A 25,760-nucleotide genomic window follows, 5' to 3' on the forward strand; every position below is an offset into this window, starting at 1 on the left:
TCATCTGTTTACGTAACTGCTCATGCAGTTTAAACACCCTTCTTATGCGCATGATGCTATTGTAAGTTTGTGTTTATTTTATTGATATTATTTACTGTTATAATTTTCATATTATATTCCATATTTTATTAAATTAAATTGAATTATATTAAATTAGATTATGATTAAATTGTATTAATTTTATTCTATTATATTTAATATTACCATATATTATTTTGTATTTTATTTAATTGCATTATTAATATGATCATTATATTATTATTATTTGTTTTGTTTTGTTTGTTTGCTTTGTATAAAACAAAGTAAAAACACACAAAACATGCCAATAACGTATTTTGATTTATTTGTTTTATTGTACTATAAACGATTGTGACATCGTAATAGAGAATCAGTGAGGAAAAAGAAATAAATAAATGCATTGTGATGAATGACATGCTATGTATCGGACAAATTTTTTTTTTTAGTCACATGGATGACTTACAGAGAAACACATGGTAGAACTATAACGGTTGTAATAACAATATCCTGTAGGTGGCGTTAATGTATAATAACATGCAATTCCAATACAAACTTAAAGTGATAGTTCACCCAAAAATGAAAATTCTGCATCATTTACACCCTCTTGTCATTTCAAACCTGTATGACTTTCTTTCTTCCGCAGAACACAAAAGAAGATATTTAGAAGAATGTTGTTAGCCAGCACCCATTCGCTTGCAATGGTTTTGTGTTCATGCAATAGAAGTGAATGGGTGCCGGTGCTGGTAGGCTTTCTTCAAAAAATCGTCTTTTGTGTTGTGCAGAAGAAAGAAAGTCATACAGGTTTGTAATGACAAGATGACAAACATTTGGGCGAACTATCACTTTAAGAGTAACACTTTATTTGCAGATTTTGTAAATTGTTGAATGAGCATGATTCATTTGACAAAAATTGTGACAATTTCGTGTTACTCCAACACAAGGAACACACTCTACCCCTTTATTTATCATTGCTTTCTCACTTGCGTCATTTTCTGCCTTTTAATTCTTCTTAATAAAATGACCTGAAATTATCAAAGAGCTCATTGTAACTACAAGATCTGACACAGATAGTTCAAACACCCCAGCACTTTGCTAAATATATTACTGTTCGCCTGTTTCTTGGAAGGTTGAATAAGTCGCACAATAGCTTGCCTTCTGTTCTCAATCTGTTCGATAACATGCCTTGTGCACTTACGTTATGTAAGATTGTGGCACATGGTCTCCTAAATTTGGGTCATTTAACACTTACTAATCTTAACTAATGTGGTTTACTGTTAACAATCACTTTAATATGGAATATTGCATATGGATGAGTTAATGTATGCTTTAATGTCACACCTATTTATGTGTGTAAATCACACATGGCATCTATTGTGGTACTGTAGTCTTGTGAGAGAGTCTTATGTGATAGATCTGATAAATTCTACTATCTTGTTATTGATCCAAAATGATACCGTAGTGTTGTTCCATCTTGTTCATACGCCCAAAGCTGATAGATCTAACTATCCTGCAGCTTTTTATAATAAAATGAAAAAAGTTTATTGTAGCGAGAAAACATAGTTGCGTTCAGATGCCCATTCTAACTCTGTCTAGAATACTGTCTAGAGTTCACTCTATAACTTTGTCCGACTTCGTCTCACTAGAAACACATTGAGCAGGTGTTATTATACCAGCATAGACAGTGGAAAATTACTGCTTCACAACATTGTCTCGTGACAAGCTCATATCTGCGTGTGAAGACAATACAAATGCAGCATCTAACAGAATGTATACAAAGAAGTGAATATAATCTACTTATATTTTAAACTAATAAAGTAAATATATAGCCAAATAAAGAATAATAATAATGAATAATAAGGATAAGGAAATAAGAAATTAGGCTATACAACACAAAATGTATGTCTGTATTCTAAAGTCAGAATTGCATCAGCTTTAGGAAATACACAAACAGGTTGCTTTTAAGAAATCATAAGAATCATATGTGACCTCCAAATTCCAAATATTTCAAATTCAACATAAAAAACTAACTCTCTTAAATGATATGATGCTGGGAAAACACACAAACAATGAACGTGTGGTCCGTCTTTCTGACAGACCGTGTCACTGCAGTTTGACAGATACGGCCCACTGGGGCCTTATCATACCCACCAGAGAGACATTGAGGATTGTTGCCCACGATGTTTGGATGCTGCAATGCAAAAAGTTAAAGAATTAAACATGAACTATAGCACAAATGTATTTAGATTGATCAAAAATGTGATCATTTTCCTAAACTTCAAAACAGAGTTGCACTACACTGAAATGTCAAACTCTGTAATCCAATGTAATACTAAGTGGTAGTTATGAGGCAGAAGGGTAACTCCCTCTTAATGATGTCATCACTGGTTTTACACCCACAGCAGGCACTTTAGAGTTACGGTCAAAGTTATTCCATCTTTCTCTGTGCCACCTTTGTGATCATGCGTGAGATTGTTCATCTGCAGATCGGCCAGTGTGGGAATCAGATCGGCTCAAAGGTGTGGTATAAGTATCCTACATTTATTTTTATAAGATATATTCATTGATTTAACTATTTAAAAGCTGGATAACCAGCTTAAACTCAACTTTCGGCAGGCAACTGAGTCTGATATGTATTTGTGATTTTAAATTGTAGATTTACTTTGTTTTAGTTCTCTAGTTAAGTTATATTTTGTTCTTTACTGTAATGTTAAGTTAAATATTTATACAGTTTACTGTGTTTTGCAGCATTCAGCTAAATGACTAAACTACAGTATATATTATTAATATCATTGTTTGTATATTCTTCTTACATTTTTATATTTTCATAAAAGGTTTTTTTTACCATGGTTAAAGTATTCAAAATTTAAAATGAATAGAAGTTTGAAGTTATAATACGTGTGGCCATAGGGGGCGGGGTGTTCCCCCCACTGTGGTCTACCGTAAGATAAGAGGCACAGGCGAGGGTGGCAGGGTGTGCCTTTTTTATCATGGAAATGAGCTCAGCAGTCTGTATACTGTATACTAGATACAATAAAATTGTGGTAAAAATGAAATGGCGTCCGGAAGAATAAGCACGAGTCACTTAAACTGACTTAAACAGATAAGTCAGCTCTGTAGAGTTTCCAGATGTGTATTGAAAAATAACTATATTTTTTTTATAGAGGTTGCATGCCTATTTTCGAAATCTTATGTTTGATTAAATAAAACAATTTTCTGTGTCTTTGCAGTTCTGGGAGGTGATCAGTGATGAACATGGCATTAACAGAGTGGGAGCATATGAAGGTGACATGGACCTTCAGCTGGAGAGGGTCAATGTTTACTTCAATGAAGCACATGGTATGCAAATGTGATTTACAACATCATTACATCCAAGCTTTACATATTGCTATGTTATCGGACTTTATATTTGGAAATTTTTTGTAGTTCAATGTCTGAGATGTTTCTTTGCCTCTCAGGTGGGAAATATGTTCCAAGAGCTTTGCTCGTGGACCTGGAGCCAGGCACAATGGACAGTGTGAGGGGCAGTCACATAGGACAGCTCTTCAGACCAGACAATTTTATACACGGTGAGACAATAGGAAGCACTCAAATTGGATAGAAAGTGGACAATATCGCTGTTGTCCCTCTGAATCCTTGTATCTCCATGGTGGTTTTTTTAAATCATCGTTTTTTAGTCACCCTTTATGTTTGTTTGCAAATATATGACCAATAAAAAGTATTAAATAGTGCTTGTCAACTTTGACAACAACGTATGCAATCATTTATAAAGAAAAGCGTTTTTTCATTTCCTGAAAAATAGCGAATTTGGACATACAAGGTTTTAGAAGGACAGCGATGATATCATAAAATATGCCATAAAGACATATATCTAGAGCAATGAAGTCTCAAAAGATGATTTTTTTAACTAACACAATAAGACGGAGGTTGTAAGCTTCCATCTATGCAGTCTGTTGAATGGGTTCCTGGACCAACATGTTTGATATATTCGTTGATGTTGGTCCAAGAACATGTTGTGCTCGAAGCTTACGGATCATAAGATCATTTTTCATCCTGTCATCCCCTCTGTTAATGTAAAGGGAATTCTGGAGCTGGCAATAACTGGGCCAAAGGGCACTATACGGAGGGTGCGGAACTCGTGGAGCAGGTTGTCGATCGCGTCCGCAATGAAGCCGAGAGCTGCGACTGCATGCAGGGTTTTCAGTTTGTGCACTCCCTGGGCGGCGGCACCGGTTCCGGAATGGGTACCCTCATCATCAATAAGATCCGAGAAGAATATCCCGACCGCATCATGAATAGTTTTAGCATTATGCCCTCACCAAAAGTGTCTGATACAGTGGTGGAACCCTACAACGCAACACTGTCTATTCACCAACTAATTGAGAATACAGATGAGACGTATTGCATTGATAATGAAGCGCTGTACGACATCTGCTTCCGTACTCTCAAACTCACCACACCGACCTATGGAGATCTCAACCACCTTGTATCCCTAACAATGAGCGGGGTCACCACCTCCCTCCGCTTTCCGGGACAACTGAACGCTGACCTTCGGAAGCTGGCCGTCAACATGGTGCCCTTCCCGCGTCTCCATTTCTTCATGACGGGCTTTGCGCCTCTCACGGCACGTGGTAGTCAACAGTACCGCGCCCTCACGGTGCCCGAGCTCACCCAGCAGATGTTTGACACCCGGAACATGATGACCGCCTGCGACCCACGTCGAGGACGATACCTGACCGTGGCGGGCATGTTCCGCGGCCTCATGTCCACCAAAGAGGTTGATGAGCAGATGCTTGCCATTCAGCAGAAGAACAGCAACTACTTTGTAGATTGGATCCCTCACAACGTCAAAGTGGCCGTTTGCAACATTCCGCCACGTGGCCTCAAAATGGCGTCTACCTTTATAGGAAACAACACTGCCATCCAGGAGATTTTTAAACGCATAGGGGAGCAGTTTACTTTGATGTTTCGACGTAAGGCCTTCCTGCACTGGTACACGGGAGAGGGCATGGATGAGCTGGAGTTCACAGAGGCTGAGTGCAACATGAATGATCTGGTTTCAGAGTACCAGCAATACCAGGATGCCACGGCTGATCAGGAGTGGGAAGCAGAAGATGAAGTTACAGAAGAGGAAGGCCTGTCGTCAGCAGTGCAGAGCACCAGAGTGGAGATAAAGACTGAGGTGGTTACTGAAACGTCTGTCGGGGAATGAGACAAAGGCGTTTCTCATCTGGAAAAATTTGAAACTTGTTGTTTCCCAGGGGAACAAATGTTATACTCGCATATACAAAAATTATATGCAAGAGATTTAATATTCGAACATATTATATTGTAAAAGTTTTATTTTCATATATTGTAAAGCATATTTAGCATATATCTCAAAATTGCTTACAGCTCATCTATTATAGTAAATATATACATTGTTAACACAACATATGATTTATATTCTATACTTCATTTATAACTGTTTATATTGTTCTGTGATGATACAAAACAAGATGGATGACATTTCCCTTGCACAGGGCTTAAAAAGACTATTTATAGACTGCCATTACTTGTCAAAATGTCCAGTTTAATCGTTTTTTTGCAGATCCTGTTAATAAACTTACATTATAAGATATTCCTATATGCCATTATTGTGAAACTTTAGATTTGACCATTTAAATATGTGACTAGGAAAATACTATTGCAGCACTAAATATTTCTTATTTCCATTATTCTGTTGTTCTTTATGTATAGTGCAGAAAACATTAAAAAAATTATGCTTAGATTCTTAAATGTAATTTTACCTTTAAATCCATTCTCTGTACTTATGTTGAGAAAATCTTGCTTGTTTGAATGAAATATTAATGGCAACAGTAATCTGGATCCTGTGACTTGAAAAATTACATCTGTCTTGCAATATTGAAATGTTAAAGTACTGTGTTGGCTACTCTATGCTCTATATTATACTAATATTATTGGTGCCTTTTCTAAAATTGTTCAAGCTAGATGAAATACATGCGCTTCATTTTCATTTTCAGTTTGAAATGTCAATATTGGTGTAACACTGTATATAAGACAATAAACTTGAATGACTAGACTGTTGTCCAATAACTAGACTGTTGTCCAATTGATAATAACCAATGCAAAATCATCAAATCAATGCTTCCCATATAAATGACAAATAACAGTTATTAGAAAGTGTTGATTGGCAAAGACCTGGCCAAAATGCAGAACACCAGGCACACTTTCCTAAGAACATAAAAGCATTTTACCACAACCTACACTACAATTATACAAAACAATAAGTGTCTTGATCTTGATCAAACTCAATAAGCAAAAAAAGCAGAAAACTTAAGTGTAATGCACCCACCAAATCCAAGTAAACAACAAAAAGACTGTTTTAGTTCGAGGCTCTTCATAATTTATTATCAAAAGAACATAACTTTTAATTCAATCAGGTCATCAGAATTGCAGACACAAGTGATGAATTTGACAGAATCTGTTGGTTAGGGAATGGAGGGTCATGTGGTTCAATATCATCTCCTGCAAAAAAAAGCATTGTCTGTAATTTGTCCATTTTACCATTACATAAGCAAGTACAAGATGCAGTTACTCTACATAAGAAAAGCATTGAATACTTACATCACGCAATCTTCAGTTTAGTGACCTTCACGTTGGTTTCTGCGTTTTTAACGGCTTCCACTTTGAACTGTGGCTTCAGAGCTGCTCGAACGACCCTGGCGCAGATGGCCGAGTACCTGATGTAACTACAATGACAAGACAGACATTATTCGCTAAACAAATTAATAATTCGCATCCATGCGTAAATTTAGACATAAGACTAATACGTAAGAGTCACTATACAGCGCGCATGCGAGTATCTGTGCAGATCCAGGCCAAACCAATTCATACATAACATAGACTTCGCCGCCAGGTAAACAGACGACTTTGTAAGATATAACATTAATGATTATCCAGCTACCTCAGCCCTGCTTGTCTCCAGTACGCAACCATTTTTGACACAAATGTGAGTCGACGGTTCGCAAACTGCCACAGTGCGAGTTGATCAAGGACGAGGACAAGGCCTGTGCGTACCGGATATCGCGTCTTAGAGAGATTCCGCGGTGTGATTGGCTGGCACACACGTCAATCACCACAATACAACCAATCCCTGCACAACAATTAACGTTAAACTACAAATTAAAAGCTACGTAGTTTATTTAAATAAACATTTAATTAATTAATTTAAAAATGTATATGTATTAAATGTATTTATAAAAATATATGTACTGTTATGATGAGTTTACGTGCAGTAAGTATTATTATGTATGCAATATCATTACTTGTGTATTTTATTAATTATTGTGTACTTAATCCACAAACCCATATTTGTTTAAATTACGTAAATGTTTCTAAAATTACTTAAATGCTTTTATTTTGATGTAGAGCTAGCGTAATATAAGGTAAATGTATTTCAATACAAGGGTAAAATTAGAATATACAAAAATAACAAAAATCCAGTTAATTATATTAATTATTTAAACGTCCACTGATTAAAATGTACATTTCAAATAAATCAACTATCTATTTTTGAAGGTTACCGATGTGATAGAACCCGAACGTTCAAAACGTCATGACGTGACTCATGTTCTTGTGACGTGGTGACATCATGCGGCCTGGGCCAGAAAGAGGAAGCGGAGAAAACATCCACAAGCTTGCTGGGTCAGTGACAGGCAGAAACCACGCTGAGGTTAAAGCGGATTTCTATTAAAAACCGGCACGGACTAGTTGTCAAAATCCTGCCACATCAATCCCTGCTGTCGTCCGGGGGGCAAGATGTCTGTGTTTGCGAAGTTGTTTGGGAGCGGTGGAAAAGGGGGGAAATCTGCGAGCCCCCAAGATGCTATTCAGCGACTCCGAGAGACTGAGGAAATGTTGACGAAGAAACAGGAATTTCTGGAGAAAAAGATCGAGCAAGAGCTCATGACGGCAAAGAAAAACGGGACAAAGAACAAAAGAGGTGAGAGACTGTAGGGTCCTGCTTAACGTTACCTGAAAGGAAGAAGGAAGTTACTAGCTGCTTGCTTGTTAGCTGGTCATCTCAGGTTAGGTTTGTACTGTGGTTGTCACTGCTTTGCATTAGTTTATTCTGCCAAACACTAATCAAGGGAATTTCTTGAGGAATATCTGAAGTTTTTCATCAGTCATTCAGTCATTAATGCATATCTGTAGTGCCATTGAGAGCTGTCATTCAAAAAGAGTGTAGGGAATTCCCTATGTACATTTAGGTCACTAGTTTGGCTTTTCATTTGACTAGATGCTTGAGTCAGACAGAGTTAAGAGTATGAGCTGTCCTTCTGTTCACCTCTTACCTACACAGGTTTCCATGGTGATGATAAACTTCTCATAGAGAATAAACGTGAACAACATCTTTGATCAACTTTAGTTTGTTTCTAGATATCTCTCTGCATTTGAAAATAGTTGATATGTTCTGCCTAAGTGACGTGATGTATATAAAAATGTATTAAGTTTCACAACTGTTCTTCGAACGTAGAGAAAGAAAAGCATTCTTATCTTTCTACCTTGTCTAGACTATACAGTTAATATGTTGTCTACAGTTACAGTGGACCTTAAATATTATTCTATGTACAACATGTAGCAAAACATGGCAAGAAATTATATAAAAGAACGTGTGTCACTATTTATAGGTAAAAGTTATATATCAAAGGTCAAACATTTTGCATTCATTTTACATTGTACTATAAATATTTGTTAAAAATCTTATGATTCTTTGATTGTGTTGTTTTGTATTAGTATCTGTTTGTTTACCTTATACATTTTTTATGTATTTATATCTATATGACTTTTTAAATATATAATATAATATTTTAAAAATGATATGCAAAACTTAAGAGGACACGCATGTTTCAACATGTTTTGTAATGTGATAATACTATATCCAGAAATAAAATATCCAGCATGTGTTCATGTAAAATTAAATACCATCACATGCCTAAAAGTTGATATATACGTAAAGTTACTAAACTTATGGTTTCATTATAACCCAAACCATGCCACTTGTTCATACAACTTAAAATTAAAAGTTTGTTTTTTCATTCCAAAGCACTTTGTTGCTGAGTAGTACACATCCACAAATAGCTTCATACATTTTTATTTGAGAGTAAAGGACACATCAAAGACATCTAGTTTGTGAAACCTGTAACACAACTCCCTATTTAAAGTCCCCAGAATAGAGGCATTCAATAATTGATTTGATTATCCTGTGAGGCGGGTTTAAACATGGCACATAAAGAGCTCAACTGGTATGAGCAAGCAGATTGTGGGATTATTATTGTGGGACTGAAGTTTTGTCATAGTTCAAAGTTCCAGTGACTTCATGGAATAAAGTGTTTAACGTGACTGCTCATTGTGCAAATACCTTTGGGTCAGGTGATGGGTTTGGAATGCCCCTTTAAACATGACGTCAGAGACGTTTAAGGGTTTTATTGTATTGTAAAGTGGATGTATTATTCAGACTAGCTCCCATTCATTGCATAAACAAAGCTACTGTTTTATTTTTTTGGCTTTCTGCGTTTAAGTTGAAACGTCTTTCTTTGTTGAGGAAGAACTTTTGTCAACATTCAAAATACTAAATGTTTTACAAAACCACATTTGATTATACACACCACATACATTTTGATGCAAGGGTTTTCTACAGTTTGCTTATTTTTTAATCATACATGTTATCTTTTCTTTCTTATTGAAACAGCTGCTTTACAGGCCTTGAAGCGTAAGAAACGATATGAGAAGCAGTTAGCTCAGATCGATGGCACCCTTTCTACCATTGAGTTCCAGCGGGAGGCGCTAGAGAATGCTCACACTAATACAGAGGTCATCAAGAATATGGGCTTCGCCGCTAAGGCCATGAAGATGGCTCACGATAACATGTAAGGAGTTCGTGACATGTTTTAAAGTAGTACCTACATTACAAATTCGTGCACATATTTATAGTTGTTGCCTTGCAAGAACACAGAACACAGATTGTCATTGCATGAGAAACAAATAAAATGTCTCTTTCTGCTGTGTCTTCAGGGACATTGACAAAGTGGATGAACTCATGCAGGACATCACAGAACAGCAGGAGCTGGCTCAAGAAATTTCAGACGCGATCTCAAAGCCTGTCGAGTTTGGGGAGGAATTCGATGAGGTACGACGAAACGTCTATTGCACAGCTATTGATGTGTGCATCTTGTTTTGTGTGCGTGCTTATTTGTGTTATGATTGATTGTTATTTTAGGATGAGCTGCTGGCCGAACTGGAGGAGCTGGAGCAGGAAGAGCTGGACAAGAACCTTCTGGAGATCGGAGGCACGGAGAATGTACCATTGCCCAATGTGCCATCCACATCCTTACCTTCCAGACCGGGTAAGAAACACGTACACACAACTTCTCTATATTTAAGTTATGTCGTTGCAAAACAATGGTTTTAAACCACAATAATCACTAACATGATTTTCCGATGCATTTGTGATTGTAGCAAAGAAGAAGGAAGAAGAGGATGAGGATGACATGAAAGATCTGGAAGCATGGGCTGCAAATTAATGCCCGTTCGGCTCTAGTAAAACCCATACACACTACACACTCAAATTCCTGTTACAAAAGGACCTGGAAGGACTCCACAGTATGTTAAAGTATGACGTTTTAATGTCTAAAATAGCTTAATATATAAACGCACAAGAGGAAAACAAAAACAGAAATGCTACCGCTTCAAATCAAAACATCTCTGCCAGGCTTAGTCAACACACTCCTCCGAGCAAGACTGATGTTTTGCTCGTTCTTTCTTGGTCTCATCTGGACTGTTCCCACAAGACGGCTTGTTGTAATGTGTTTTTGTGTGCGGCCCTCCATTACCTGTGAAAGTTGTCATATATTTTTTTACATTTGCATCACAAAGAGCCCTCAGCTTGCATCTTGGTCCGAGAAAACCTATACACACGGAAACCCTTTGCACGCAAGGGATGTACAATATTTGTTGTTTTTGGAACATGTGCTTTTGTTCATTTGTTTTAGAGTGGAACCTGTGTTTGTGTGCACTTATTTCACTTTCTCCTCTGTTGATCTTGTAACCCCTGTGTATATCAAGCATTTCAGAATATAGCATACTTCCCATGTACAATAATCTTAGTCCAGAAAGGATGTCCTATATCAGCACGTAAGCTAAATGAGTACAAGTCTTGGTCTCTGTTTTGGGCCTGAGGTGAGCATGAAGGTGTTGTGATCATTTGTGATATCGCAATCCACCTCCTAAACATATGTCAGTTTGAGTGGTGAGACTGTACAACTTCTACTGTACATAGAGATCTCTCTTTAATGGCATGGTGGTTTACACAGTATCCTGAAACCATGGGATGCCTATGACACTCCTTCACTCCAGAAATGTGTACTGTATTTGAGATATTTTGTGACTACAGGAATAAGCGTTTATATCCAAGGTTTCTTAACAAAATGGTTTTTGAAATGGGTGTTGTATAAAGGATAAATGATGACAAGGTTGTAGATTTGAGATGTTTGTGTGTAATTTTTTGTGTGCTAGTGATGTGTGAATGCATTCAGGTTTGTAAAAGAATAGGCAGCACAGAGATGTATAGCATGCTTTGGTAACACTTTACGACGATTCATTTGTTAACGTTAGTTAACTAGTTAACATGAGCGAACAATGAACAACTGTATTTGTATTAACAAAGATTAATAAGTGCTGTAAAAACGATATTGTTCATTGTTAGTTCATGTTAGCTATTGCAGTAACTAATGTTTATTGTGAGGTGTTACCCATGCTTTATTTTACAGAGAGCACTATTGTAATGTTCTGGTACAACGGTTTTTATTAATTTCCTCACTGCTGTTTATCAAAGCGTGTTGTATTGAATAATCAGAGGGGAAATCATTTCTTAACATGTAACTCTTTATTTATCGGAATGTCTCATTTACATTGTTTATTGTTTGTTTGTAAAAAGGGCTGTCACCTTTTGGCACTGTCCTATGTTCTTCTTCTCTGCCTTTTCAATGTATCCCTTCAACCTTACACCTACATTAAAATTTTGCCATCAACCCCGTTTTTGATTTTTGCATTTAACCAATTTCTTTATATTTAAAGCACCAATCTACAGATGATACTAAAAAGTTGCATTCGTTTGTTTTTAAGGTTTTTGAAAAGGTATTTGTAAGGATGACATTTCTAGTGAGGCCAGAGATGTGTGTCTTTAGTAAGAGTCTGATTTATTGACATAAAATATTGGAATACCAACATTTATGAAAAGTAAGCAGCTTCTTTAGATAAGTCCCATACCCCACCATACACAGATCCGTCTTCATGCAGTCAAATATTTGTAAAACTATAACGCTGCAACTAAAGCAAGTTGGAACTTGTACTTCTGCGTCAATCCAAAATTTCTCAAACTTTAACAAGACGCCCGAACTACTGGGAATCCTCATTGGTTTAGGTAGTGTAGACTGGACACGCCCGTCAAGGCGGGACATATTTCGGCCAATAGGAAACGATAAGGCAGCACGATCTCATGAATATTACAATCGCCGGTTGTACACACTTATATTCAAGTTCACGTTACAGTTATTTCCCTTCTGCACCCAGGTCCCCAGCCCGACTCCTGACAGACCCGTATCAGTCCCAGTCAACGACAGCACATTAAAAATGTCCGAGAAGCTTCCGTTCAAAGTTGGTTAGTATGAATTTATTTCATTCGTTACTTTAAATCAATGCTGTTTAATGTGTAACTGCAATGATACTTTGCCCGCCAATGCTAATTAACATTAGCCGCTTTCCCTTTACTGAGGTGTAAAACGTGTTTGCGTCTAGCTAAATCATTTGGCTATTTATTAAAGGTCTTGGTTTATGTTTAAATGTGCATTAATGTTTCAGGAAATATTAGTAGCTTGTACATAAAAAAATCACATGGCAGTCATTGTCAGCACAGCCTTGCACGAGACGCTCTCTTGCAAACCCGCACCTTTAAAATCACCGTTCGCACTGTTTACCAGTTTCTTTCACGACTGTAACAACTATATTGCTTACTTCCGTAGTATTGTGCATGCATTTATATGTAACACCTGCCCAACAAGCTAGCGTGGTTGCATTCGGAAGACGACAAGACGTGAGAAGGAAAGTTTGGAAGTTGTAGTTTTTGTGTACGTTGTAGCTGCTCTTACGCATGAAAGTTTCTACGCGACAGAACTACAATACCCATAATCTTGCGCGCGCAAGCGCCGCCACTTTCATTCAGTGCAGTCGGCGAGTATTGCAACGTTGTGCAACATTAATCTGCACGTGGTAACTAGGAATTAATGTTATGCAGTAAAATATCACTTTATTACGCTAGATTCTGTAAAATACAGAGTTAATGTCGTCAATTTGTTGTTAGCCACACGTCAGCATACTTTAAGTGACAGGACTTGGCAGCTGTCACACAGTCATTTGAAACGTCTCTTGTTGTTCACTAAATCTCTCTGATGTTCTCACTGCAGATAAGGCGATAGTAGTTCAATAGTAAATCCAGCTGGACTTTGCTCCGAAGCCTTGAGTGCAGAGTTCAGTCTGTCAAAATGCCCTGCAGAAATATCAATGAAAAACATTCTTCATTCAGTGTGGGGTGTAATGTATTACAATACAAAGTAACTGTAATTAAATAAAATTTCTCCTGAAAAAATACACTTTTAAAAATGCTGGGTTAAATGGGAACAAGCCCAAACTGTTGGTTCAGATTAGCCAAGTATATGCCCATATTTCAGATAAAAAAACAGCCAAATTTAGGCAAGTCTGAATTAGGAAAAAGTTCTAAAAAAGTATGCATTTTCTTTGATTAAAGGGCTATGAAAATATATGCATTGAAAGTGCAATGTTTAGTTTAAGTGAATCTTTTATTTTAGATATTTTGTTCAATATTTCCTCTTTATTAAAGTAACAGTTCACCCAAAAATGAAAATGCTGTCATCATTTACTCACCCTCTTGTCATTTCAAACCTGTATGACTTTCTTTCGCAAAACACGAAGAATGTTTTTAAGCGGCGCCGGCACCCATTCGCTTGCATTGGTTTTGTGTCAATACAATAGAAGTGAATGGGTGCCGGGGCTGTTCAGTTACCGACTTTCTTCAAAATATCTTCTTTTGTGTTCTGCGGAAGAAAAAAAGTCAAACATGTTTGGAATGACAAGAGGGTGAATAAATAATGACAGAATTTTCATTTTTGGATGAACTATCCCTTTAACTAAAGAGGCATACTTTTGTTGAATTATAACATCAATTCAAGCAATTGTTGAAAAACTGTAACTACAGTTTTATTATTGTTTATTGAGTCAAGAGTTGCTATTGTTTTTAATCGCTCTTATTGTAAAGAGAGTTTATCATTTGTTTATTTTTCTTGTGTTAATAAAAGCTATGCATAACTGGCTAAACTATTCCATGTTTGCATTTAAAGTAAATGTAAAAATACAAATACTTAAAGAAAATTGTTTTTCTAATGTTTATGTAGTCAATATACATTTGGACAGTGTAATCATTTAAATACAATGTTAAAAATATAATTACTAATTAATTACTTAATGAAGTAACTTACCCAGCATTGGTAACTATTAAAGTTCACGTGAGTAGTATAGAATGTAATGTTAAATCGGTGCACACTAGTAAAGTGTTCTGGTGTAGAGGTCTTGTTTGGTGTTCGTGCACATGATGTGTAAAAGAGATCGTGGGTGCCTGGTTTCATGACATGTTAGGTATGTGGGTTTGGGTGACATCTGTGGAATTCCATTTCTGGATAGCCCAACACGAATGTTTTAAAACATTAGTCTCATCCCTATTCATTACTTCTGTGTCCAATCCTCAAGTTCTTTTCATAATTGTCATGTTCATAATTTGTTGACATTTTCTTTCTCTCCAGCTGATATCAGCTTGGCCGAATGGGGACGCAAATCCATCGAAATAGCCGAGAATGAGATGCCCGGTCTGATGAAAATGAGGGAGCTTTACAGCCAGTCCAAACCCCTGAAAGGCGCACGGATCGCGGGCTGCCTTCACATGACCCTTCAGACCGCCGTGCTCATTGAAACCCTTATTGCCCTGGGAGCTGAGGTGAGGACACACCTACTGGACACAAATCAAGCAGCAAATAAAAGGCCATAAACATGTTTTTTATTATTATTTATTACGATAGTACCGTTGTGTTTATGATAATCATTTATTAGTGTAGAAAATACCAAGCACCTCTGTGTTAATATTTTACAGTTTACTATCTGATGGTACTGTCCATGTTCTGTTTTTGTAAGGTGCAGTACAGAGGTGTTTGTCTAGCCATTATTTGTGCCTTTTTCCCTTTATTTTCGCTTTGGAGATGTGATTTCTATAGCATTCTGTCATTTTGCTTCATCCAAGCAACCATGACACCTGGTTGTGGGTTGAATTAAGTGGACGTATCAGTATGTTTTATACGTCAATCTGGAGGTACTTCTTTGACAAATTTAGGGCAGAACGTTTTTTTATTATTATTTGATATACTGCTAGAACCTCTACTTGAATAATCTCACAATGTTTTGCATATCATGATTGTTTTTGGTTGAGATGCCAACATGGGACCTGCGTCAATGTATAAAATGTTTAATTTTGTGCTTTTGCTGCTTTTAAGGAGTTCTCGTAGGGTTTAAATTTCTTAACTCCTTTCTTAATTTTAATTTGGATGTTGAAATTTAGTTTTATTTTTAAATGTCGGATCTACTCAGTTTTTATTCATTCGCATACAAAAGCTTCAGTTAAACCGTGAATGTCATCAGTTTTTTAGAAAAATAACAAACGTTGCTGAAAATTGTTAGTGTTGCAGAAATAATTCTGTTCATTGAATTAATTTTTTATAACATTTTGTTTAAAATATCTTAATACAGTCGTTATTGTGACCCCAGTTTTGTGTATCATATCAAATAATGAGCTGAGTATATCATGGATATAAAGATAAGCATCCTTTAGTTGCATCATCCTTCATTTCTCACTTTAACCGCCTCCCATTGTCTCTTTTATAATATCTTTCTCTCCATTTTTGCTCCAGGTCCAGTGGTCCAGCTGTAACATATTCTCCACCCAGGATCACGCAGCGTCTGCCATTGCGAAAGCCGGCATTCCAGGTAACAGGAAGTGACAACATAGCCAGTTTCTTTGCTTATTACTTTCATACACACCGTTACCTAAAGGGGTCATAGACAGCATCTCATGTGTTATCTTCTTGCCTAGTGCGCAATGTGAGCGGCAACTGCTATTGGTAACAGGTGTTGGTGTGGTAGTCGCTTTGTTCCGTAACCACAGGTCTGGTGTAATACCTGCTGTTTGCTCTAAGGCTTTGTAATCAATTGTAGATAAGGGTAGACCCAGCGAACAAGGTTTAGTGTAAGATCACCATGTACTCCAAAGCTAAATGCAATATAGAATCAGCAGAAACTGGTTTAATCTTTATATTTGACTTGCCGTTTTCGAAGGACTAAGAGCTGAGAGGCAAAAGATAAACTGACCCGTTTGTTATTGACATTGCGTAATATGGCTTTAAAACCGTTGTTTTTACGGCACACATTGGGCCTCATTCATGAAACATGAGCAGAACGAATTTTTGTGTAAATCGTTCGTAAAGTCGTTCTGACGCACATTTTCGGATTCATGAAAATGTTTGTATTTTCAAAATTTTAGTTGGTACGAAAGAAATTTACACCTGCTCCCTACAACGTGTAAATGGTGCATAACATATTAAAACATCCTGTATTCTTTAGACAAACTGATGACACTGTATTTTGATGCGCTATGTATCTTAATGATATTTCACAAGTTCTTTTGCCCTGTCTTTCTTTAGTGTTTTGCTCTTTAATTTTGGGTAAAACAGATAGCATGTCATAGTCCCTTTTTACACAGCCGTCCAATCACAGTGGAGGAGGGGCGGGACAAACACTACATTGACCAACCATCATACACAACAATAGAGAAGTTAATATTGCTGGTTACTGCATTTTTATATTCAGGAATATTTTTCAAAATAAGATACACCATACATGTTACTGTCGTAGACTGTCAGTGCCTACAAAGCGCTCAAGCGCCACCGGCTGGCCGTTTTCAGAAGAGCACCAGACATTATTACACTTGGCTACAATTGTTTTGGTGGACAAATGTTAATTCATTAATTTAGTGTTAGGCATATAGCCTATTAGTCTCTTATGCATTTACTGTATGCAATATAACGTGCCAAACCTGAGAATGGAATCCAGAGGCTTCCACAGCATTCCTAGATACGTAATTTGCGTAGCTGTAATTCATAGGCTGGGATCATGCTAATTATGAATGAGCGTGCATGCACACGTTATTTACGAATGATTGGAGTTCATTAACATACACGCGTTTTAGTATCAAATCTGACGTTTACGAAGTATTTGTGAATCCAGAGGAGAGTTTTCGGTATTACACGCAAATTACTCGGAATTTACGAATGTTTCATGAATGAGGCCCATTGTGTTTATATGTGTGAAGTTTATTTTAGGTTCCATAGAAGGATTTTACAGTCTATGGTTCCTTTGTTACAACTAGCTTAAGTTGATGTTAGTATTTTTGGTAATACTTTACAATAAGGTGGTATTAATGTATTAGCTATTGAACTAGCAATGCAAAGCACTTTTACAGCCTTATTAACCTTAGTTTGTGTTAATTTCAGCATTTACTAATGAGTTTTTAAAATCAAAAGTTGCAACCGTTACCATTGTAGTTCAACACAGTGTATTGGCATTAACTAACATTTACGAAAATTAATGAAAGCTGAAAAACTATATTGCTCATTGTTAGTTCATGTTGCACTGCATTCATAGTGTAACGCTTTACAAAAAGGTTCCATTTTGTAAACGTTAACTTGCACTAATATTTGTTAACATGCACTAAGAATAATGAATCCTGTAAAAGTATTGTTACTTGATGTTCATTTTAACAGCACATGCGGTAGACTGACACAGGACTAAGATGTCGTCACATTTTTGCTTCTTTGCCGAAGGAGATAACGTCATAAATGTCTATTATGTTTGTTTTGATTGCAGTGTATGCCTGGAAGGGAGAAACTGATGAGGAATATGTGTGGTGTATTGAACAGACCATCTACTTCAAAGACGGTCAGCCCCTTAACATGATCCTCGATGATGGTGGTGATCTGACCAATCTGGTGCACCAGAAATATCCCAAACTGCTTGCAGGTAGGATGTTGTCTGCTTTTAAAAGGAGTGGTTCACCATTATTTTTTTGGTCTGCTCATCTTCATATTAGAACCAAATTTCAGTATTAGAATATAGCCTACCAGTCAAATGGCCTTCTTGAAAGCATTTCTTTTTTATGGTTTTACAATGCTTGTAAAATTATGTATAATTTCACTGGCCTTGGGGACTCATTTATAAACGTTGCGTACGCACAAAATGGGGCTGGAAACGTGCGTACGCCACTTTCCACTCAAAGGTTGTGATCTATTAAAAACAAACTTGACGGGAGAGCGTGCGCACCTGTAAGCAAACTCTGACCCATTGCGTACGCACATTCTGGAGACAACGGGCGACACAAATGGTGAGTTTGTGAACTTAGATTGCAGAAAGTAAGTGTGATAAAAACGATTATAAGTATTAAAGCCTCACACACATTTAATTTGACCTCAATCCGTTAAAGATCCACATTATCACGAATATTAAATCTGCAGAGTTATTTGGGCTTGTATTGAGTGATAATTGTTTTATGCACCTTCTTGTAAAATCCAACTCAAATCTGAAAAAAAATTCAATGTCTCACCATCACACTATGAGCGCATGAGGAGGAGATGATCCGACTGAATAGGGACAGCATCAAATACGATAACTGCAGAACACAGTGTAAATAAATACTAAATATATTTTCCTTAAATACTGTGCATAATCATCGAATGTCAAAGTCTGGAAATACAGCCATTAATCTTTCGCACAATCGTTTCTCTTTATGTCCTCGTTATCAGTCCTAACTAAATTCATAACAAAACCGGAATGAAGAAACATTCGTCTTTTACAATTATGTCTTCAAACTTTATCTCAGGTGAAGGACACCGCTAATTACTGATGTGATTCGAATGAGGTGATCAGTCTAAATGCTGTAAACATTTAAATGCTACAGAGACCTTCTTTGGCTTTAATCTAGGCTATTTGAAATAATAATTATTATTAATAATTATAACAGTTATTAATTTGTAAATCGTAGTGAATCTCATGTGTGGCCATTTGTGATTTCGTATGCGGAGATAAAGGATGGGATCGGGGGTTTTCGGCAGTGTTGCATCATTTTTTGCTCTTTTTCTATGGCATCTGGACCCGGAAACGGTATACCATTATGGTGCGTGACGTCAGATTTAATTAGTCTGATTAATATACAAATCAGTATTCATGAGGTTCTTTGCATTGACTATTTATGGGTAAAAATGGGCGTGTACAGGGCGGGATATCAGGCTGATTCACCTAGGCACACTTCTATCTATGATTTATAAAGCGAATATTGCTTACAGGTGTGCGCATGTACACTTTTATAAATGAGACCCCTGGTGATTTACCGATTTGAACTACTGTATACTTGTACTGTTCTTTAGCATCCACTAGGTGGCAGCCTTATCCAAGCTGTCCTGATCTAGGCTCTAGAAAAACAGAGCATTCATTATTGAATCAGTTCAATCTCAGATAAACACTTTTTCAGCATTCCTAATGGCCAACAAAAGTTTCACCATTTCTTTCTTCAAATCTAATAGAAGCCACTCGAGCGTTATTTTGTCAGATGTGAGAAGCCGTCTGTCTGTTATGAGCTATTGCCATGTGGAAAATTGAAAAGCATACTGTATATTATACTTTTCCCATGAATTCTGTAATATGAAAATAGATGCTGTTTTATTGACCGAGAATGAACATCATGTGACCTCACCTTTACTCTGGAGGTTTGCAGTCAGGCTGACTCGAGTGTTCCTATAAATGTTGTCAAAATTTAAGGCCTTCAGATTTACAAGGCTACTTTGACCTCTGCCCTGTGTTGGGGTTCAACATATGGACTTCTGATTCTAAGAAGAAGCTCATGAACATGTCAACATGATACTTTTAACGAGACATTTTAACCAGGTCACCCCTGGAAGATTGTTCCTCAAAAGTACTAGACTGGATTTAAATCATTTGGGGAGTGATAGATCACCCAAAACTAAAAAGAATTCATTCAAAATCTGTATTCTGTGTTCCACAGAAGAAGTCTCAGTGGTTTTGTGTCTATACAATGGACGTCAATGGGGGTCTGTGTTATTTGGTTACAAACATTCTTCAAAATTTCTTCTTTTGTGTTCTGCAGAAGAAAGCAAGTCATACTGGTTTGGAATGACGTGAGCGTTAGTAAATGATGAAAGAATTTATTAACATTTGTTTTGGTGTATGGAAAAAAATAAAACCGAAACATATTTTTTCTGTTATTTGTACATCTTAACAGTACTATGTACAAGGTTCCACCTATCCCTCAAGATTTAGTCCCTGACGTGTGAAGTACGGTCAATATTTGGCCTCTGCTTCTGACCAATCAGCTTTCGGGAAATAAATCTGTTCATAATAGGGAAGCATTTCATGTTTTTCTTTTGTATGTTTTCAAGTACAGTTCATTGTGTCTCTTAGTATTTTTATTTCTGGTGGTGTAAATCCAGGAATGTGTTGCCCCATGATGCTTTTGGCTTGTAGGATCCTTTTCTAAATTGTGATTTATCCAGAAGACAATGCGTGACAGTCAATGATTATTGCCTAAGTCGACAGTTTAATGTCTCATTCGTTCATGTCAAGAACATCAATTTGGGGTCAAACGATTGTTCTAGCATTTAGCGTTAGCGGTAAGCTCATGTGTTAATTTTGGACCCTGCCGTTTCCTCCGAGATCTCGTATTCAGACTTAGCATTCCTTTCAAACAGGTGCGTGGAGCTTGTTTCTGTGCGTCGTTGTTTGTAACGTCCACCAATCGCGTTCCAGAAGATAATGAACACGTCTCTTTCTGTCGACCTTGCAGGAATCAAGGGCGTCTCTGAGGAGACCACGACAGGAGTTCACAACCTCTACAAGATGTTGAAGAAAGGAGAACTCAAAGTTCCAGCCATCAATGTCAACGACTCTGTTACCAAGGTAACCTAATATTTCATAACAGTTAGAACATGCTGTCTATGTTCCCATCACTTGATGTTTTGTTCGCACACATGTGTTCGCGTTTTGTGCGTTGTTCTATCACATGGCAACCATAAATAAACCAGTATTTGTAAAAAGTTTGTTTGACTGCAAATGCTTTGTTTTTAGAGTAAGTTTGACAACTTGTACGGCTGCCGCGAGTCTTTGATTGACGGCATCAAGAGAGCCACGGATGTGATGATCGCGGGGAAGGTGGCGGTGGTCGCGGGCTACGGCGATGTCGGTAAAGGGTGCGTTCAGGCTCTTCGGGGATTTGGCGCCCGTGTCATCGTCACTGAGATCGATCCCATCAACGCTCTTCAGGCGGCCATGGAGGGTACGATTTTGTCTTTTTGTGCTTTCCAATACAGCTGATTTCAGCTGAAGTTTTTATCGTAGTCGACAGCGCCAATTGTCTGTCTGTCAGTAGTGTCCGACGGCGACAGAATGATTCATCGGATGATATAAACCCAATTCAAGATCGGGATTGGGAATCAAGAGCTGGTTCCATTACTTGTCGTGACCTTGCGTATTTTCCAAAATGTCATTTCTCGAAAGCAGCTGTGAGCGAGTGCCAGGCTTATTTCGGAACAGTTGATCCGTTTCATGTTTTTATTGGCTTATGCTGTCATTTCACAGGCTATGAGGTGACCACCATGGATGAGGCCTGCAAGGAGGGCAACATCTTTGTGACAACCACTGGCTGTGAGGACATTCTCCTTGGCAGGTTTGCGAAACATTAGTCAAGCGTTACACATCTTCCGGCAGACAGCAGCGACGCTGTTAGGCCTGACGCCACGGCTTGAGACAGAACACTCTCTGTATCACGCTGACTTTCACCTGTTATAACTCGCTTCAATTATACGGAATAAATGTAGAGTTTATATCATAGCATATCGAAAAGGTCAAATCTAAGAACTGAAGTACTTATGTGTTTTTTGTATATTGAGGTGAGCGTAGGGCTGGGCGATATGGCAAAAAAGTAAACTCGATAGTTTTTTTCTATATTGATCGATAACGATATTTATTTCGATATATATTTAATTAAAAAACTGTATTAAAAGAATCTATTTTAAATACAGTTTATTAACAAAAGTTAACCTTTAACCAGTTAAAATTCAATTAAATTAATGCACTGTTGCAACACAGAGGATATTAGGCCATAAACAACATGTACCAGTTCATTCAGTCTCATTTTGACTCAATTGACTCGTTAAGTAAAGGGAGTGTTCATTCAGTACATTCAACCAATTAAAGGGCTCCGTTACTGTGTACATTCGAACGCTATTGGCTCAGCACCTGCGCACATACATAACGCTGCAATAATGTCTTGCTCCAGTAGTGGGATTCATTCAGTGAACCTTAAAGACATCTCACATAAACTGTAGTACATTTCTTTAATCATGCAAGCATCTTACATACAAGGTTCAATATTTTAATGTGCACACAAACTCACTTCATTACATCTCTAATCTGTACAGGGCGGCGCTGGTTTATTTCATAAGCACCAGCTCCTGTTAGCAGATATGTTAACGATGGATATAAAAATGTTTGTGCTTGAGTTTCGAAGTAACTCGCTTGCAATTGCGCCTCAAGTTTGTTTTGTTTAACCGGCGATTGCGAAAAAAAATAAGACACTTGATAAACCGCGTGATGACAACTCGTGGTTAGTTTCACTTTCGTTTCCGCTTCCATTAATGTTTTCCTCCTCATGTCGAGTTTTCTTTGCCAAGTGCAGTATGAAATGGACTTTGTAGTTTGACGCGCATGATAAAAGCTGCACGCTGACGCGTTGTTGCGTTTATTTCTGCTTTCTGTTAGACTGTAAGATTAATCCATATCGAGTAAAAATGGCAATAGCTTATCATCGTTTTTGAAATACATTTTATCGCGATTCGATATGATATCGTTTATCGGCACAGCCCTAGGTGAGCGTGTTATCAGAACCGCTCTGGGTTGTGGGGGGGTGTGGGCCTCTATGATGAATGGTACGGATGATGACACAGGGGCCGGTAGAGCACAAACTGATGTTTGGCATTATCTACAGATGTTGGAGTTGTGTCTTAGATTCCTCTGAAAGGTTTCGCAGTTGATGGGATGCGTTTCAAGCAGGCAGTCTGCAAGTCACTCTGGCACACATGCAATCCAAAAAAAGATTTTTTCCCAGAATGATTTATTAAATGTTTCATCCTGTACGCTTTTTTGCACTGGCCTAATTACATTTGTTCCAAGAGGTAATTGTGTTCCTTAACTGGAAATGAAAGCGAATGAAATCTGGGTGGACGGCATCAGGTGTTTATGGGTGTTTTCTCCTCACAGACACTTTGAGCAAATGAAGGATGACTCCATCGTCTGCAACATTGGACACTTCGACTGCGAGATCGATGTGAAATGGCTCAATGACAACGCAGCCGAGAAGGTCAACATTAAAGCTCAGGTATAACATCAGTGTTTTTTTTCTGACGTTTAAATATGAGGAGGCTGTTCAGTATAAAATACTTTCTAGCTGGTTTAAGCAATACATAACGCTGTAAGAATTACTCGACAACAAATATTTAAGGATATGTGCAAGTGATACCCAGTTATCATTTTGTTGTTATTTGGAGGTTTTTTTTTCATATTTTGCGTAAAAAATTTAAATATTAATAATATTATAATAAATTAGAAAAAGATTATAATGGTTAAGAACAACAATAATTGATAAGTAAATAAACATTTACATAAAAATAACATTAATAACAACTAAACATAAATAATAAATGATACAACAAGAATTTCTTCATCTATACCAGATGTTGATGTCTTGACAAAATATTTATATTTTTGAGATATATTGTTTACTTAGTGTTTTATATACGTTAAAATAATGTTTAAATAATACATATTTTAAATTTTTGCTTTATTAGAAATGAATAACTCTTTATTATTATTTAAACAAGTTTTTTTATTTGAGTATTGTAAATTTAAGATTGACTGATGTTGAGTAATACAGAACCAATTTCATTACAGGTTTGAAATGACAAGAGGTTGAATAAATGATGACAGAATTTTCATTTTCATTACCACTTTAATGCTACATTTCGCTGCTGTCCTTCTGAAATCTCATAATTCTGGATCCGGCCATAAATACATTTATTATTAGTCACCCTTTATGTTTGTCACTGGGTTTTTGCAAGTATCTAATTTAACTAATAAAATGACATCAAATTAGTCATGTTAAAAGTACAGGGTTGTTCCATTTCCTGAAAAACTGCAAATTTGCACATCCGAGATTTTGGAAGGACAGAAATGACATAGTATGGAGTTATTTAGTAGTTTGAATCAGCACAGTCAAATACCCTTAATTATGGGATGTAGACCCATGAGGATCAGCTTTGATCTGAGCTCTGCCCTCTTTCATACAGGTCGATCGTTACCGTATGAAAAACGGCCGTCACATTATTGTTCTGGCTGAGGGACGTCTGGTGAACCTGGGCTGTGCCATGGGCCATCCGAGCTTCGTAATGAGCAACTCGTTCACCAATCAGGTCCTTGCCCAGATTGAGCTGTGGACCAACACCAGCAAATACCCACTGGGTGTCTACTTCCTGCCTAAGAAGGTACAGTTGCAAACATAGTCTGAAGTATTAGCACAACCTGTTATCATTGTCCGGGTTTTATAACCAAGCCTAGACAGTATTTGGGGTTTTTATGCAGATTTTTTTTGGGAGGATGGGGTTAAACGTAGTAAAATTGAAGCATCATGTATCAACTAAATCAGACCACTGAATCTTCCCCTCTTTTCATGTGTAGCTGGACGAACAGGTCGCCGCGGCCCACTTGGACAAACTCGGCGTCAAGCTGACCAAACTCACAGAGAAGCAAGCCAAATACCTGGGTCTGCCGCACGAGGGTCCCTTCAAACCTGACCACTATCGCTACTGAGTAGCTTTGACCAATCACGGCTTTATCTGCGGGTGGGGAAGAGACCACACAATCGCTCCTGTACCAAATCACGACAATTGTGCCAGTTACCAGTGCGGCTACAATAGTGCTTTAATTGTGTCTCTCGCTCTCACTGTGAGCCTCTGTGAGTTTGCAAACGCCATTTCTTTCCTCAGCGATATCAAAAGTGCAGCCCTGAACATACGGTGTTGTTTGCATTCCCTGTTTTACTAAACGGTTAATAAAAAAGCTAAATCCTGCCGCTAGGCATGTCATTAAGTAACATCATTATACGCAGAGCTTGTTACCCTGAACAACAAATTCACATGCTGGGTCCTTTTTTCAGAAGCGATTCCAGTAACTCTATGAACGGAGACGCTCTTTTGGTCATGCATACTTTTGTAAACCCGCTAAAAGATGGAAAACAGTGTAGTTGTTTCACTATTAGCAAGCTGTGTGATTGAGCGGGTCTGGGTCTTTATTCTTGTTACATCTCCTCACGTAAGACCTGGTGAAATAAATGTGGTACTTCATTTCATCACGCTTTATTTATTAAGTGGTCCTTTTTATGGTGCATTTCATTG

The 25,760-nt window shown here is 37.4% G+C and overlaps 4 protein-coding genes across 4 annotated transcripts; 3 read left to right on the forward strand and 1 right to left on the reverse strand.

Annotated features, from left to right (window-relative positions):
- The first annotated feature begins 2,401 nt into the window (after nt 1-2,401).
- Nucleotides 2,402-6,278, forward strand: tubb1 (tubulin, beta 1 class VI). The gene is made up of 4 exons (XM_057337478.1): nt 2,402-2,534; nt 3,246-3,354; nt 3,474-3,584; nt 4,095-6,278. The coding sequence occupies exons 1-4, from the start codon at nt 2,478-2,480 to the stop codon at nt 5,225-5,227; spliced, it is 1,410 nt and encodes a 469-aa protein (XP_057193461.1). The 5' UTR covers nt 2,402-2,477; the 3' UTR covers nt 5,228-6,278.
- A 120-nt stretch (nt 6,279-6,398) lies between these two features.
- On the reverse strand, nt 6,399-7,116 carry atp5f1e (ATP synthase F1 subunit epsilon). The gene is made up of 3 exons (XM_057337482.1): nt 6,983-7,116; nt 6,643-6,767; nt 6,399-6,543 (listed from the first exon to the last, which is right to left on the reverse strand). Exons 1-2 carry the CDS (start codon nt 7,012-7,014, stop codon nt 6,644-6,646), a joined length of 156 nt encoding a protein of 51 aa, XP_057193465.1. The 5' UTR covers nt 7,015-7,116; the 3' UTR covers nt 6,399-6,543; nt 6,643.
- A 533-nt stretch (nt 7,117-7,649) lies between these two features.
- Nucleotides 7,650-12,111, forward strand: chmp4ba (charged multivesicular body protein 4Ba). The gene is made up of 5 exons (XM_057337479.1): nt 7,650-8,020; nt 9,770-9,947; nt 10,093-10,207; nt 10,298-10,424; nt 10,537-12,111. Exons 1-5 carry the CDS (start codon nt 7,837-7,839, stop codon nt 10,599-10,601), a joined length of 669 nt encoding a protein of 222 aa, XP_057193462.1. The 5' UTR covers nt 7,650-7,836; the 3' UTR covers nt 10,602-12,111.
- A 490-nt stretch (nt 12,112-12,601) lies between these two features.
- Nucleotides 12,602-25,714, forward strand: ahcy (adenosylhomocysteinase). The gene is made up of 10 exons (XM_057337483.1): nt 12,602-12,736; nt 14,949-15,139; nt 16,104-16,179; nt 18,115-18,267; nt 21,101-21,213; nt 21,382-21,589; nt 21,892-21,979; nt 23,572-23,689; nt 24,657-24,851; nt 25,045-25,714. The coding sequence occupies exons 1-10, from the start codon at nt 12,709-12,711 to the stop codon at nt 25,174-25,176; spliced, it is 1,302 nt and encodes a 433-aa protein (XP_057193466.1). The 5' UTR covers nt 12,602-12,708; the 3' UTR covers nt 25,177-25,714.
- Nucleotides 25,715-25,760: the final 46 nt, after the last annotated feature.

The sequence above is a fragment of the Triplophysa rosa genome, linkage group LG7 (assembly GCF_024868665.1).
Source record: "Triplophysa rosa linkage group LG7, Trosa_1v2, whole genome shotgun sequence".
NCBI classification, from domain to species: domain Eukaryota; kingdom Metazoa; phylum Chordata; class Actinopteri; order Cypriniformes; family Nemacheilidae; genus Triplophysa; species Triplophysa rosa.

Bases quoted from the DNA above. Each gene is read 5' to 3' on its own strand.
- tubb1 (XM_057337478.1), top strand. From the start codon at position 2,478: ATGCGTGAGATTGTTCATCTGCAGATCGGCCAGTGTGGGAATCAGATC. The intron at 3,355-3,473 runs GTATGCAAATGT...TTTGCCTCTCAG, and splicing joins TTACTTCAATGAAGCACATG to GTGGGAAATATGTTCCAAGA. The intron at 3,585-4,094 runs GTGAGACAATAG...GTTAATGTAAAG, and splicing joins ACCAGACAATTTTATACACG to GGAATTCTGGAGCTGGCAAT.
- chmp4ba (XM_057337479.1), top strand. From the start codon at position 7,837: ATGTCTGTGTTTGCGAAGTTGTTTGGGAGCGGTGGAAAAGGGGGGAAA. The intron at 8,021-9,769 runs GTGAGAGACTGT...TTATTGAAACAG, and splicing joins CGGGACAAAGAACAAAAGAG to CTGCTTTACAGGCCTTGAAG. The intron at 10,425-10,536 runs GTAAGAAACACG...TTGTGATTGTAG, and splicing joins ATCCTTACCTTCCAGACCGG to CAAAGAAGAAGGAAGAAGAG.
- atp5f1e (XM_057337482.1), bottom strand. From the start codon at position 7,014: ATGGTTGCGTACTGGAGACAAGCAGGGCTGAG. The intron at 6,768-6,982 runs GTAGCTGGATAA...TTGTCATTGTAG, and splicing joins TGGAGACAAGCAGGGCTGAG to TTACATCAGGTACTCGGCCA.
- ahcy (XM_057337483.1), top strand. From the start codon at position 12,709: ATGTCCGAGAAGCTTCCGTTCAAAGTTG. The intron at 15,140-16,103 runs GTGAGGACACAC...TTTTTGCTCCAG, and splicing joins TTATTGCCCTGGGAGCTGAG to GTCCAGTGGTCCAGCTGTAA. The intron at 23,690-24,656 runs GTATAACATCAG...TCTTTCATACAG, and splicing joins AGGTCAACATTAAAGCTCAG to GTCGATCGTTACCGTATGAA.